The following is a 12,877-nucleotide window of genomic DNA, read 5'->3' as shown; positions in this document are numbered from 1 at the left end:
GGTACTTCACAATTGCTATGCTGTCTTCCAGTTTGCTCAGGTGTTTGCTTCAAAGTATGATTCTAAATTTTAGATTTTCAGTTCTGTAGTTATGAAAACAGATTGCATATTAATTACTTTAACATGACAGCCCCCCCCCCCCTTGAATTGTCTAGTTAAATAAAAATCTTGGAGACTGCCTTATATCCTGGTTAATGCTCATAACATTACACATTTCAGCGGGTACGAAGAGCCTGAGTCCTCTGGTGTAAATTCCACTTAAGTTTTATTGTGCCTAATGTCTCCTCTTGGCTGGCTCCAGGTACTCAGTGACCACTATGCAATAGAAAACATTTGACAGAGACTCTAATGCAGTGTAGTCTGAATACATCTGGCATATTTGTATGCATGTGTTTCGATTATAACATTAAATACTTCCTCATTTTTTCTAAAGCTTTATTATTTATTTTGTTATTATTTATAATTTTTATGATTCTGCCTTTTATCTGACTATAAATACACACAAATCTTTCAAGTAAATATTATTTGTAAGATCCATATGAAAAGAATAGCAATGGATACCAGTTATTTGTGAATAAAAAACATTTACAAGGTAAATACTAAAACCTCTGAGAATTCAGAACTAAAGATAAACCTACAAGCAACTCCAAAATTACCTGAGAATGCACAGTTAAAAATTAAACAACTTAAAATTTGCCTTGTAGCGATGCTTTGAAATAATCATCAATTATATCAATTATATAGTACTGTTTATGGTACTCAAATATGTTAAACTGTTTAATTATTTAATAAAAGTCCCTTTTTGAGCAACATGATCGAGTTTTTGAGCCTGAGGTTGGACTAGAGACCTCTTGAGGTCCCTTCCAACCCCAGTGATTCTAGCATTCCCCAAACTGCTTCTTTTGAACAGCGGTTGTGCCCCACCTCCTGTTAGAAAAACAAGGTTGTGAATGTTACCATTTAACCTCTTCAAAGCAGTCATTCTTTTTCACTGTTTACAAAGATCAAATACAAGCTTCTGTGGGGGAAAATGTCAGAGCAAACATTGTATGACTGAAAGATGATGTAAAGTACTAGCCTTCTTGGAGAAAAAGGAATTAAGTGTCTTAGTTCTACAGTTCCTGAAAATGGTGGAATGTGGGAGTCTGGCTCTTTATTGAATTTTCTGTATTATAACATTTTGTCAGACATTCTGAAGGTAAAAAAATTAAAAGTAATTAGGATGGATAATGGCAAAGTAAAATGATTGCCCTAGAACTCACAAAGTTGTTGTTGATTTTTAATTATCATTAACATTTTGAGCACATGCATTTTGAGTGGTTTCTGTTATACGTGTGTTTCACAGAGGCAATCCCTAAATTACTTCTAGGTTTATCATTGCAGCAGTCTTAATGTCAGAGTACAACTTGGATTTGATAAATTAATTTAGGTGAACACATTAGAAGCAGGGCTGTTTGATGATTGGAGCACTGAGACTCCCTTCTGTTGTCCTATATATCAAACATTTCTGGGTGGAAATTAGGTTTTGTAGCAATAAAGGTGTCAGTTTTTCATCTTCGTACTTTGACAGCATGCTGAGTTCATGCTGTATTTTATTTCTAGAGGTGCAACTTGATAATGCCTGTGAGTCTGCCTAACATCTGCATCTTGAGAGTTGTAATGGAAATCCTTAGGGCTGTTGCTCTTGTCCCTCACAATCAAAGCTTGCAGTGACAGCTAAAGGACTTGGGTGTTTATGGACTACCAGTGCTGGCCCATTCCCTGCAGGCCTGCCAGTTAGTCTGCCTAATGTCACAGGAGCCTGACTTTTAGATTTGCTGTTGTTTTGTTGGTCTTCTATTAAACTTGTAATTCACGTTCTCAAATAAAAGTGTTCCAACAGATTTTCAGTGCAAGCACTTAGCAAATGCACTGAAGCATTGGCATAATTCACTTGTGCATGCTGTGGGCAGCCAACCATTAAATGACAGATTTTCCCTGGCTCAATACCATACATCCTGAAAATTAGGTCCAAACTATCTTGAGTTATGCGTTGATGGTAGTATTTTATTATAACAACTTTATTTCATGAGCCAGGGTTGTTCCCTTTTCTTACGGATTTTCTGTTTTCTTTTGTTAGCTTGACAAAATTGCTTTCTGATCTTGGCCGTAGTAGAGGTACAAAGCTATTATTTGCTTATGCATTCTTGGATGAGCTCTTAGATTCTTCCTTTTGCTAGACTTTGCCCTGATATGCTGTATCAAATTCCTCTCTCTAATAAGTAGTAGTTGTGTTTGAGAAAGTTACATTGAGTTTGAGTTGTTACATTGGAACAGTCACTAATAGGCAATGACATGCATACAAGGATTTGGATGGGCTTATTTCTTGGAAGAGGCACTTCTGGGGACTTGATTTCTGTAGAAATTGATAATTAGTGATAATTTTAGTCTGGAGTCCTGCATATATTTCCCCATGAAAGACCACTTATTAAAACAAAATAGCAGAGATTTGGTGAGAGCTCGTGAGGAAAATGTGGTGGATTAATACTCTAGATGCAATGTCTGTGTTCAACTGTCTCATGTTTCCTTTCTGTTGTAATAGCCAGAAAATAACTTGCAGAAAGTTGCAACAAACTGGTTTTATACCGTGGCAGAAGTTACAGAAGGGGTGGCAAAAACTGTGGAGATGTCAAGATTTCGTTTTTATGTTCAGTATGGGGCAAATTCTAGCGAGATTATTTTTTATGAGCTGTTGAGTGATAAGGCTTGTTGTGTGAGGAACAGAGTAAGTATGTCAAACTGTGTGCCAAGGAGGAGACAGTGGCATTGTGTGTCAGCTGCTTCAGACTTGGGCTTTGTGCCGTCTTTGGGTCACTGTGCATCATGTACTGTGGCCTCATGGTGTGTAGGATGAGAACCACTGCCACAGGCTTTATTGATTTGGGTGTTCCAGGAGTGCACCTGAATGCATAAACCTGGCTCCATAGGTGAATGTAGCTGTTCAGATGGGTAAAGCTGCAAAACAAAAGAGCAAATCCTTTCAGTGGAGTCTGTACCTTAGCATGTTTCCTTTATGTTTGTCTTAAACATTAATGTTATTATGGAATATAATATTACAATATTATTCTCTGGCTCATTTGGAGCTAGCCTCCCTCTCCCACTGAAAATTTACACTTGGGGGCTGCATTGTGTTTTCTTGTGCTAAAATGAAAGGAGTCATTCTACTGTGCCTGAGAGGGGTTGCTGGATTTGAATATTAATACCAGACTGCAATAAAATTCAGAAAGACATTCTTTGTGAGGAAAATACAATTTAATTCTTACAGAAGAAACTAATTAAGTCAGAGGCAAATGGTTCTGTGATTCTGAGGCTTATTGCTAATGCTGCTGAATGTTACTTTGCTTTGGCTGTTACTCACGGTAATGAGAATGTGGATGTTTAGCATGGGAAAGACGCCTGGCTTCTTTTCTACTCTGTCAGACAAAAAATATTCCTTTACAGTTTTTTTTCTTTCCTATCTACAGAAACATGTATCAGTTATGCCAGTGGCTCAAGCAATTATTATTATTCCATTTTAAAATAGACCTCAGAAGAACCTCAACGTTAGTTTTATAATGAACTTGGGAGCTGTACAGTAGAAAACCACTAACTGGATACTTTTAATAACATATAGTGTCTTACTGACGTAGTTTACTTCAGTAAAAATTCTCCAGACTGCACCTCAAAACTGCAAATTTTGTAAATGTATACAAAGTATATACCTATTCAAAATTAACTGATGGTTTGGTTTTAGGAGTAAATTTCTCTTCTGATTTTTGAGGTAAGTGGGAGTGTGCTCCCTAAAATACAGAGTATAAATACAGCTGTACCTTTCAGCAACCCAAATTTTTATGTATGTGTCAAGTCTATGCTGCTTTCTTGGATTTGTGTATATGTGTAATAGACATTTTGTATTTTATATTTCTTATCACACTGTTTTTCATCTAGGGCAGTTATGTGATTAACTAACTGCATTTTTGTGCTGTGTCAGCAGACCTTTTTTCACAATTGTATTGCTTTCTTTTACATTATGTGGAAAAATATGGAAACTTCTCATGAGTTCCACTCTGTTTTAAGGAATGAACCTTATATTATTGGTTAATAGGAGGAGCAGCTGAAGCTAACATAATTATTTCTGATAATGCAAGGACCCCGAGATCATGCACATTACGCTATTACATTATTCTCTCAACTTCTTTGTTTCTCCGGCTGTGTAAGATAACATGTTAAAATCTTTGCATCTGGGCAAGTATTGGGCTTTTCAGTTCAGATAAAAAAAAATCAGACTGAACAAAAAATGAATAATTTCATTTGGTTGGAGGTCACTTAAGTCAATGCTACAGGTTGGCTCAAATTGTTTAATTCTTCTTGAAATAAGCACCTGAAAGTATTTATTTTCTCTCTTGGTCTATCCAAAAAGTGTTCACGTGGCATTTATATCTTCCCACTGAAACACAAGTAAGGATTTACACTGGGGAAAGAGAGAAGAAAATTATTTGAATGAAAGAGGCATTCTAAAACTTTGATCAGTTTTGAATGGGCATCAAACACTGGTGACACTGATGTTATGAGAACTAGGACCCATCCTTTGGATTTATAATTTACTAAATAAACTTCAAGTAGAAAACCATTAGTGAGAGGGAAAGCAATTTAACTCAAATTGCTTTCAGAGAATAATAGTTTTTCAAACAAGTGTCATGTAGGATTTTTAATTTTTTTAATCCCACTTTGCCATTTAGCTCTTTGGTGAATTAAATTTACCTGTACAATGGGATGTTCATATTTTTTAATTTGTGCTGCAGTAGTGTTTACAGGCTCAAGTGAAATAGGAGCTTTTTTTCTAAGAGATGCTGTACAAGCACTTTGTAAAAGACAGTTCAAGCCCTGGAGTGTTCACAGTTCTAATAGGCAGTGAATGAAAGATAACAGAAGCAATGGCAGGGAGGTGTGAAGCAGCTTTCCAAAGTTTCTACATCTATCACCTTCCTTATTTTTAACACTACTCTAAAAATCTTTGTGTACTTTTGGATCTGACCCACCAGAATCTGGAGGTCCTTTTAACCCCCAGATTTTTCCATAGTCCAAGTCTCACAAACATACATTCCACAATTTCAGACACAGAAGTAAAATTTGCAATAACTGAAGAACTAAAATATAACCCAACTATCACATTTAATTAGAGCAGACTCTGCAGAATACCCTGAAGATTATGAAAATCCCGTGTCCTGGAAATGTCTAGAAATTTAGTTTCCTTTTAACTGGTTTTTTTAAACAGGAAATCTGAATGTTAATCTGATTGAAATAGCAATGGCAAGGTGCTTAATGTAAGAAATATGTAGGTTTAGAATAAAGGAGGGGTCAGTAATCTTTCCTTTTTATGTCACCATACGTAGACTTCACCAGAGATCTACTAGATTGCAAAGATTTTTCTCAGCTAATATAAGAGTTTTATAGGCTTTTCCCTCTGGAATATTGTTCATTGTGAACTATATCATTCTTAAAAAAAATAAAATAAAACTTGGTCAAAAAGAATGTCAGAAGCAGTTTTATGTAAAAAGACAGATCTGTAATTAGTTGCAGCATTTGCAGGCAATGGGGTTTTTTTGTACAGGGAATAATGAATATTCAATAATCTTTAATTGTTTATTTTAAGGAGCTTAATGAGCTTCACAAAGGCAGGAAAACACTGAAAAATGCAAACTAGAATCATAAAAAATGCTTTGATTGTATTTTCTCATTGACTGTCAACAACCTCTGCGTAAAATGCTACACGAGATTGTCTTTTTCAGTAGTGATGGTGACACAGCTTTTCTGAAAACTGCCCTCCTGCTAGTAGAAAGGGACTAATACCTCTCTAAAGCAGTAGTGGTGCTGGTATATGCAGGCACATTTATCACGATGGCTGATTATTCAGTGTAGAATACAACTATTTAGATGTGCATGTGAGAGGCTGCCTGCAGGGAGTGAGAAAAAAACATCCCCAGACTTTTTGAGCATCCTAATCAAGAGCAGACTTTGCCAGTCTCTGTCATTAATACATACTGCTGAGCAGCTACTTTTGAGAACTATTTTCTGACAATGTTTATCAGTATAGACTATTTTAACAAGAAGGTAGCAAATCTGTCTTTTTAGTTCTGCCTCTGATTAATGCTGTTAGTGCTAACAGGAGTAGGAAATCTCTTGCCAAACACTGCTTTCTTGAGTATTCATGTGTACAGATTATAAAGAGAGAAAAAGAAAGCAAAAGTAATCGTAATTTTGTGAGTGGAACAGTAAATCTCACTTGAAGCAAGAATTAGCATCTTCTATGCCATAGTAGGAAAGAATTTTTGAAGCTGATAAGGAATAAAAATAGTAACAACTTGGGAGAAGATCCAAAAAACCCCATAGCAGAGGAAACATCTGACTCCTGTCACCCCACTTGTAAAATATATTTTCCCATTTCCTTTGCAGTACTCTCAATGCTGTGTTTTTTCTTCCATGTACAAACTAGGATGAATCCTTATTGCTCATGACCTCAAATTGGTAGTTTCACCTTTTCCTGCATTAGTTCTCTTTCTAAATGGAAACTATAATGTGCACCTGTCTTTTACCAAAAAGTATGTAGTTGCATACAACATAAATAAAGATCTTAAATGTGGAAAAAAGAATAGCAGTTGAATAAATCCAACAATTAGCCACTGTAGGAGCTTAAACACAGCTGTTAAGAAGCTAAGGTTTGTGCATTATTTTTCTAATAGATTGGTTTGGTGATTTTTTTTGGTTTGTTGGGTTTTTTTGGGTTTTGTGGTTCCCCCCCCCCCCCCCCAAAGGAGGACTCTCTCCTTTCCCTTTGATACCCTGTACCCAAGGGCTAGTTGACTGTAAATGGTAGTCAAAACCTCCAGATCAAGCATGTTGCTAAACAGCTGTTTTTCTCATGAAGTCTTTCATGAAATGTTATGAAAACGGAATTGCACAGCCCTTACTGATCAGGGTAGCTGATAAATAAATATGCAGCTAAAGGGAGGATTATTCCAGTGCGACAGACAACAGGTTTCTGATTCTTAGATCAAGGAGCAAAGTTATGCTGGTGATACAGAATAAAGCAAATTATCTGCAGCAAGCCCTGATTATTTTTATACACTTTAACACATTAGTGCAGATAAATACAAGGAAAGTGGTTTTGTTCAGCTAAGGTACCTATTTCTTCTAGAGAGATACTGTCAAACCCATTAAGATCTCATTTTTTTTTTTTGTTGAGAGGGAAGTTTTGCAAATCCTAGGGTCAGTAAAGACAATGTTTTCTTGAAGATTTGGAGCAAAACTTTCATTTTGCTTCAATGAGACTATAATGTTTGTAATCTAAACAACCCATCATGTCAGATGGTCTGTTTTTTCTAGAACTGACCCAACAATGAAATGTAATATGTGAAAGGTACATTTAATTTGAAGTTTTTCTGTTTTAACAATGTAAATGATGGTAGCTAAAGTAAAATCTTGTTGTGGTTTAAATCAGGCAGTATTCCTTCGATGCACGGTGGCAGATGCCATTCTCTATTCCACATATGTAATAAAGGGTTGACTTCACTGGATTTGCTGTCACATCAGTTAGTGGGCTGGAGACAGACTCACCTGGAGATATTACATATGTAGCATTTAGGATGTACAAGGCCTGCTGTTTTTTACTTGGCCTTATTTTTGAATGTAAAGCACAGTAATGCTAAGATAAAAATCAAAGCAAAATCTAGAATCATTTTGCTTTGTACAGATTAAATGAAATTTGAGGCTAAACATGAACAGTGATCCCATAAACACTGAGGGCAGGAAAAAGAATTTTAATCTTACTCTTTCCTACTATCCACTGTAGTCATTGCTCTGGAAAGCCATTTGCTGTCTCTCACTATCTGTATCACAGGGTGTTACTCATTCCAAAACATTTCTGAACAGGCACTTGGGCTCTAACTCCGTGAAGTGGTAATTGCAGGCAGATACAAACTGACAGCCACTTCTTTGGGGTTTTTTTTTGTAATACCTTGTGGGTCGAAGAGCAAACAAGAGTAAGGTGGAAAACCGGAAGGTTATGCAGCCAACTGATGCAGTGGAACACAAGGCTGGGATTTGCCAGCTGCTCTTGAGAACCTGCCTGAAGAGTAGGAAATGGGGTCTCTGGCAGGAGGGCAGGACACAGTGCAGTGCGGGCGCTTTGCAAGGCTGGCTGGTTCCTGGGCTGTTCTTAGCCTGCCCTGGGCCATTTGAATCATGCACAGGAGCATCCTGAATGGCCAAGTGTGGGATACATTTTAGGTAAAGATTCTGAACAGTGAAAGTCTCCTCTGGAAACTATACATTTTTAAACATTTCTGAAGAAACTGCTTAATTTTGCAGTCTTGAAAATTTTTGATGTTTGTGAAAGGTTTCACTAAGAACTTGGATTTCTGGCTGCTAATCAGCTACAAACCTTTGTAAGTTCTTAGGTTATTCACAAACTTATTTTGCAGCATTTATTCTCTCTCAAAACCTTGTATCCTATAAGGGGAAACAACAACAACAAAAAAATGCCTCTACACCACTGTGCAGTCTGTTACCTGCATTTCATTTCTAAAAATTGCTGCTATCAAGATAGATAGATGGAGATATGTTTATATATATAAGGAGGGAGATAGACCTCAAAGCTGCATAAATTGCGTATGGATAGTTTAAAATAAAAAATTTATATGGACATTCTCTAAGTATTTTTGAGTGCAATGTCAAATAAACCAAACCTTGGACAGCTGAAGAACCATAAAGAAAATGTGTTTCTATTTGCATGGGCTATACATGAGGAAAAAGTCTGTTTGTTTCCTAAATTACTAAATAGAAGCATGGCTACATGTTCAAAAAGAAGGTGGTGGTTTCCAGTGTTGCCACAGACTCTTATTTGGTTGTGTCTGAAAGTGCAGATGTCACATACTGGCCTGCTGGATTATTAATGGTTGAGCATAATTCTAAAAATTATGGCTCTATTTTACATTGATTTAATAAGATCTGCACAAAGTAAAGAAAGCGTATCTCACAAAAGATTTTCAAATTTGTTACAGATCAAAATATTTTCATACATTTGTTTCTAAAATGAAATTTTTATGATTCCTGGAAAACTTCAAGTGGTTAGAAAATTAGGCTGGTTTTTTATTTTTTAAATGAACTTTCTCTTTTCATGCTGGAGTGAAGAAGTAATTCTTGAATTAGAATACAAAGTAACCTTTCTAAGGAGTATACTGAATATTTTAAGCTTTTATTAAACTTTAATTTTTCTTTCTATACCTCCCCCCACCCCAGGATGCCTTTGAGATAATGGCTGAAAATTATGAGTTCAAAGAAAATGAAATATTCTGCCTGGAATTTCTGAGAGCATCTTCTTTGCTGAAATATCTTCCATTTCCAGTAACCAGAATGAAAGATATACAAGGATTGCCCTGCATAGGAGACCAAGTCAGAGATGTCATTGAGGTAATGTACTTCTGAATTATCTGTCAGTTGATTCTTTTACAGATCTACATTTAGAGGTCACAGAGAGCAGCATTGGTATCTGTGTGCATGTACACAGCCTTCTGTATTTCCTGTAATAAGGATATATTTTCCTTGTTACTAAAGGATTTCTGGAAATCCTTTGTAGTAACATGAGGTTCTGCCATGGAATCCCCACCCTTAGGAATAATGGTAACTAGTGAATAAATACAAAGTGTTAAATAGTGCAGTATCAACTTTGCATGTAATTTTTAAAGGCTTACACTGATTTGGATGCAACAGGTTAACTGTTAATAGTTTTGCTCATGTGACTACTCCCCTTTGCTCACCTGAATGCTTTATTAGAAATACTATTTTTGCAGAACTGCTAAATATTTTAGTACTTTAATGTTAAATCCTACCTTGCTATAGCCAGTTATATATAGTTGTAGCAGAGCCTTTTATCCAAGTGATGGATGAACTTTGCATTCTTCTTGGAACTTTGGCTATTCCCTACATTTTTCTCTACTTCCTAGCCTTTTCAGGACCCTACATCTTAGGTGCTGTTATTCCAGCGGGCAGGTGATGAGAGGGTCTCAGCTGTCTGGAGGGGTCATTGCTGAGTGTTATGCTCCTTGTTTGCCTCATTCCATCAGTTAAGAATGTAGCCTCTGAAGTGCTTTTTGTACCTACTCCCTGGGAGCTGGGAATTCAGTTATGATCCCACAGAAAATAGAGTGATTTATTTGGGTTATATTGATGGGGTTTTATGTTTGTTTTGGTTTTAGTTTTTATCAGAAAGACTAGAAGAACTGTACACTCAAGAAAAAATATGTTTGTTCTTACAATGCTTTTACTTTTAGGAGAAGTAAACTAAACCAAATAATGAAATCTAATTTTCAGGACAAGTCATTGATAGTTTATGATAAATAACTGCTTTCTGGCTGTGAATTTATGAGTAAATAAGTACTGTGAAATATATTCCATGGTCTCAATTTCTACTTCATCCTTGAGTAAATTTATGAGTAAATAAGTACTGTTCCAGTTTCTCCTTTATTCTTCAGTAATTTTCTGTCTTTAAAAAGATTCCAGAATTTGATCCTGATGCAGTAAAACAATACGTTTGCTAAGGATTCTTTTCATGTTTGTACAGACTGATAAAACTTTATTTTAGATTATTTGTCTAAATCTTATCACTGGGGTGAGATTTTACAATTGTTTTTTAAATTTATTTTTATAAGTAACATTTTTCTTGTTTAGGAGATTATTGAAGAAGGAGAGAGTTCTAGAGTTAAAGAAGTGTTAAATGATGAGCGATACAAGGCATTTAAGGTAAATCCTTTGAGTTTTGCTGCTGTAGTTTAAAATTTCCCTCCCTGTAGTAGAACTTAGACATAACCATTGATTTTATTATAAAGGAACAACTGATATCAAGTGCAAAGAAAGAATGGTCTTAAATAAAAAGGAGATTGAGGAACTGATAAAGAATGATGGTGAAATCATTTTCTATTTTTAATTAATGTGATGCATATGTAGTTGCTCTTAAGCTTGAACTAAACAATCCCTTTTTCCTGAGAAATAATGTAATGCATACTCTTTGCTGTAAGTTTAATTGAATGTTGGGTTTATTTCTGCCTCAGTTGATTATCATTTTGATGCTACACCATCTTATTCTCGCATTAAGAAAAAAAACAGGTGAAAAAGATGATTCAAATCCATTATAATTCTCTTTGGTGTGAGGCAGAAGGAAGAGGACTGGAGATATTTCTTTGTTAGGCAGGTTGTAGAGTCATAGTCACGCTACTTCACAGCTGCAGGGAATCTAAACCACGTAAATATTGCAGTTCCCATTTCTGAAATGTTCATTGAATTCTCCATTGGAAATATATAAACTATATGTATATATATATGAACAAATATATTTTTCAATTTTATCTGCAGTTTTAGTCTCTATAAATATACTGTTTCTGTCTTCAGAAAAAATTAAAACAGAGAGTAAATCAAGTGTGACTGTTTCATTCTCCCTTGCATTACTCACTTTTACTTCAGCTATCAAAAGGCTCTTCCATTCTCTCTGACCTGTGATACACATATGAACTGATGTCCAGTGAAAGTTGCTAATGTATCTCTAGCAATATTCAGAAAAGAGGTGTAGATTCACATGGCAGGATTCACAAACCAGACTTGCTTATTAATTCATGATTGCACTATTGCATGATTGAGGATCAACCATTAAATCTGATATTTTGGGGTTTAAGAAAGTATCTTGGAGATTAGAATAAAACCTATCAGGGGAAAAATTGTCTCAAATACTCTCTATGTGTTGTTTCATATGCAAAATTGCAACAAACTTATTGGCCAAACACATGTCTTGACATTTTGGTTAAATTGGTTGTAACCGGTTGTTTCCGCCAATTTTTATGAGTTTCTAAGAAAGCCAAGAAGAATCCCATATTAGTGAATTCCTAGATTTTACTGCTTAGCATGGTCGTGGTGACTGCTGCATCACTCATCAGGACTTAAAAGGTCACTGCTGGCCCCAGGACCATAGTTATCAAATGACTGAATTAAATTATAGTCTGTGTTTTAGATATATGATCCTTGAATTGACATGGTCAGTTTGGCTCCTTATAGAAGTGGATGCTCCAGAAAATGAGTTCATGTAATTTATTTCACGAGCTGAAAAAAAGCAGTGGCTGTAAACACAATCAAAAAACGGGCTACCGGCTACTTGTGCTGCACTGCTGGCAGCATCTCTCAATTGACATCTATAAATATACCAAATAATAATGGATCTTTGTATGGAAAGAAAAAAATGCAGTGTTGTTTTTTTTCCTAAAAGTTTGAACAGTGGCGCAGAATCCATTTTCTTTAGTTCTCTGTCCCAACATTAATTAAGTCTCTTAGAATCATTTAAAACCCAGTAATAGACCCTTTTGAAAATCTTTTAGCACTAGCAAAAACATTAAAAGATAGCAATGTAAGTATTTAAAAAAAGCACATTCTTTCATAAACACCCATGATTCAGACAAAGAAGAGGTAGTTTCATCCATTATATATCAATTGTATGGTTATTCCTATTTAATATTATCCATGGTTTTAATTTTTCTCTTTGCTTTATCTTAATTATTTCCAATGAATTAATTTCTTTATAAAAACACAAAACAAAGCTAGCATGGTTGAAATTCAGAGGTTATAGATTCAATGGAAAACAGCAGTTATTTGTGTCTTACACAGCAAATCATTGAATTCCATAAATGTACAAAGAAACTATGGAGAGCTTCAGTATTGACAAACTGAACATAAAAAATGTGCTTTCAGGCAAGCATGAAAGTTTTCCCTCTTGCTTTTATATCGCTATTTATTGTTCATCTGCGATATTGATCCACTGAAT

General features: G+C 35.5%; 1 protein-coding gene across 2 annotated transcripts in view; it reads left to right on the top strand.

Moving 5' to 3' along the window:
* DNTT (DNA nucleotidylexotransferase) overlaps nucleotides 1–12,877 on the top strand; it is a 162,808-nt gene that overhangs the window by 88,051 nt on the left and 61,880 nt on the right. For both annotated transcript variants that reach the window (XM_051800670.1, XM_051800669.1), the window contains 2 exons: nucleotides 9,316–9,486; nucleotides 10,744–10,815. In XM_051800670.1, the coding sequence (XP_051656630.1) occupies nucleotides 9,316–9,486; nucleotides 10,744–10,815 (243 nt within the window). The remainder of the gene's footprint in view (nucleotides 1–9,315; nucleotides 9,487–10,743; nucleotides 10,816–12,877) is intronic.

The sequence above is a fragment of the Manacus candei genome, unplaced genomic scaffold, assembly GCF_025592945.1.
Source record: "Manacus candei isolate 608988 ecotype Guabito, Panama unplaced genomic scaffold, ASM2559294v1 h1tg000050l, whole genome shotgun sequence".
NCBI classification, from domain to species: domain Eukaryota; kingdom Metazoa; phylum Chordata; class Aves; order Passeriformes; family Pipridae; genus Manacus; species Manacus candei.
The sequence above is the reverse complement of the archived record's forward strand: the minus strand, read 5'-3'. Positions and strand labels throughout refer to the sequence as shown.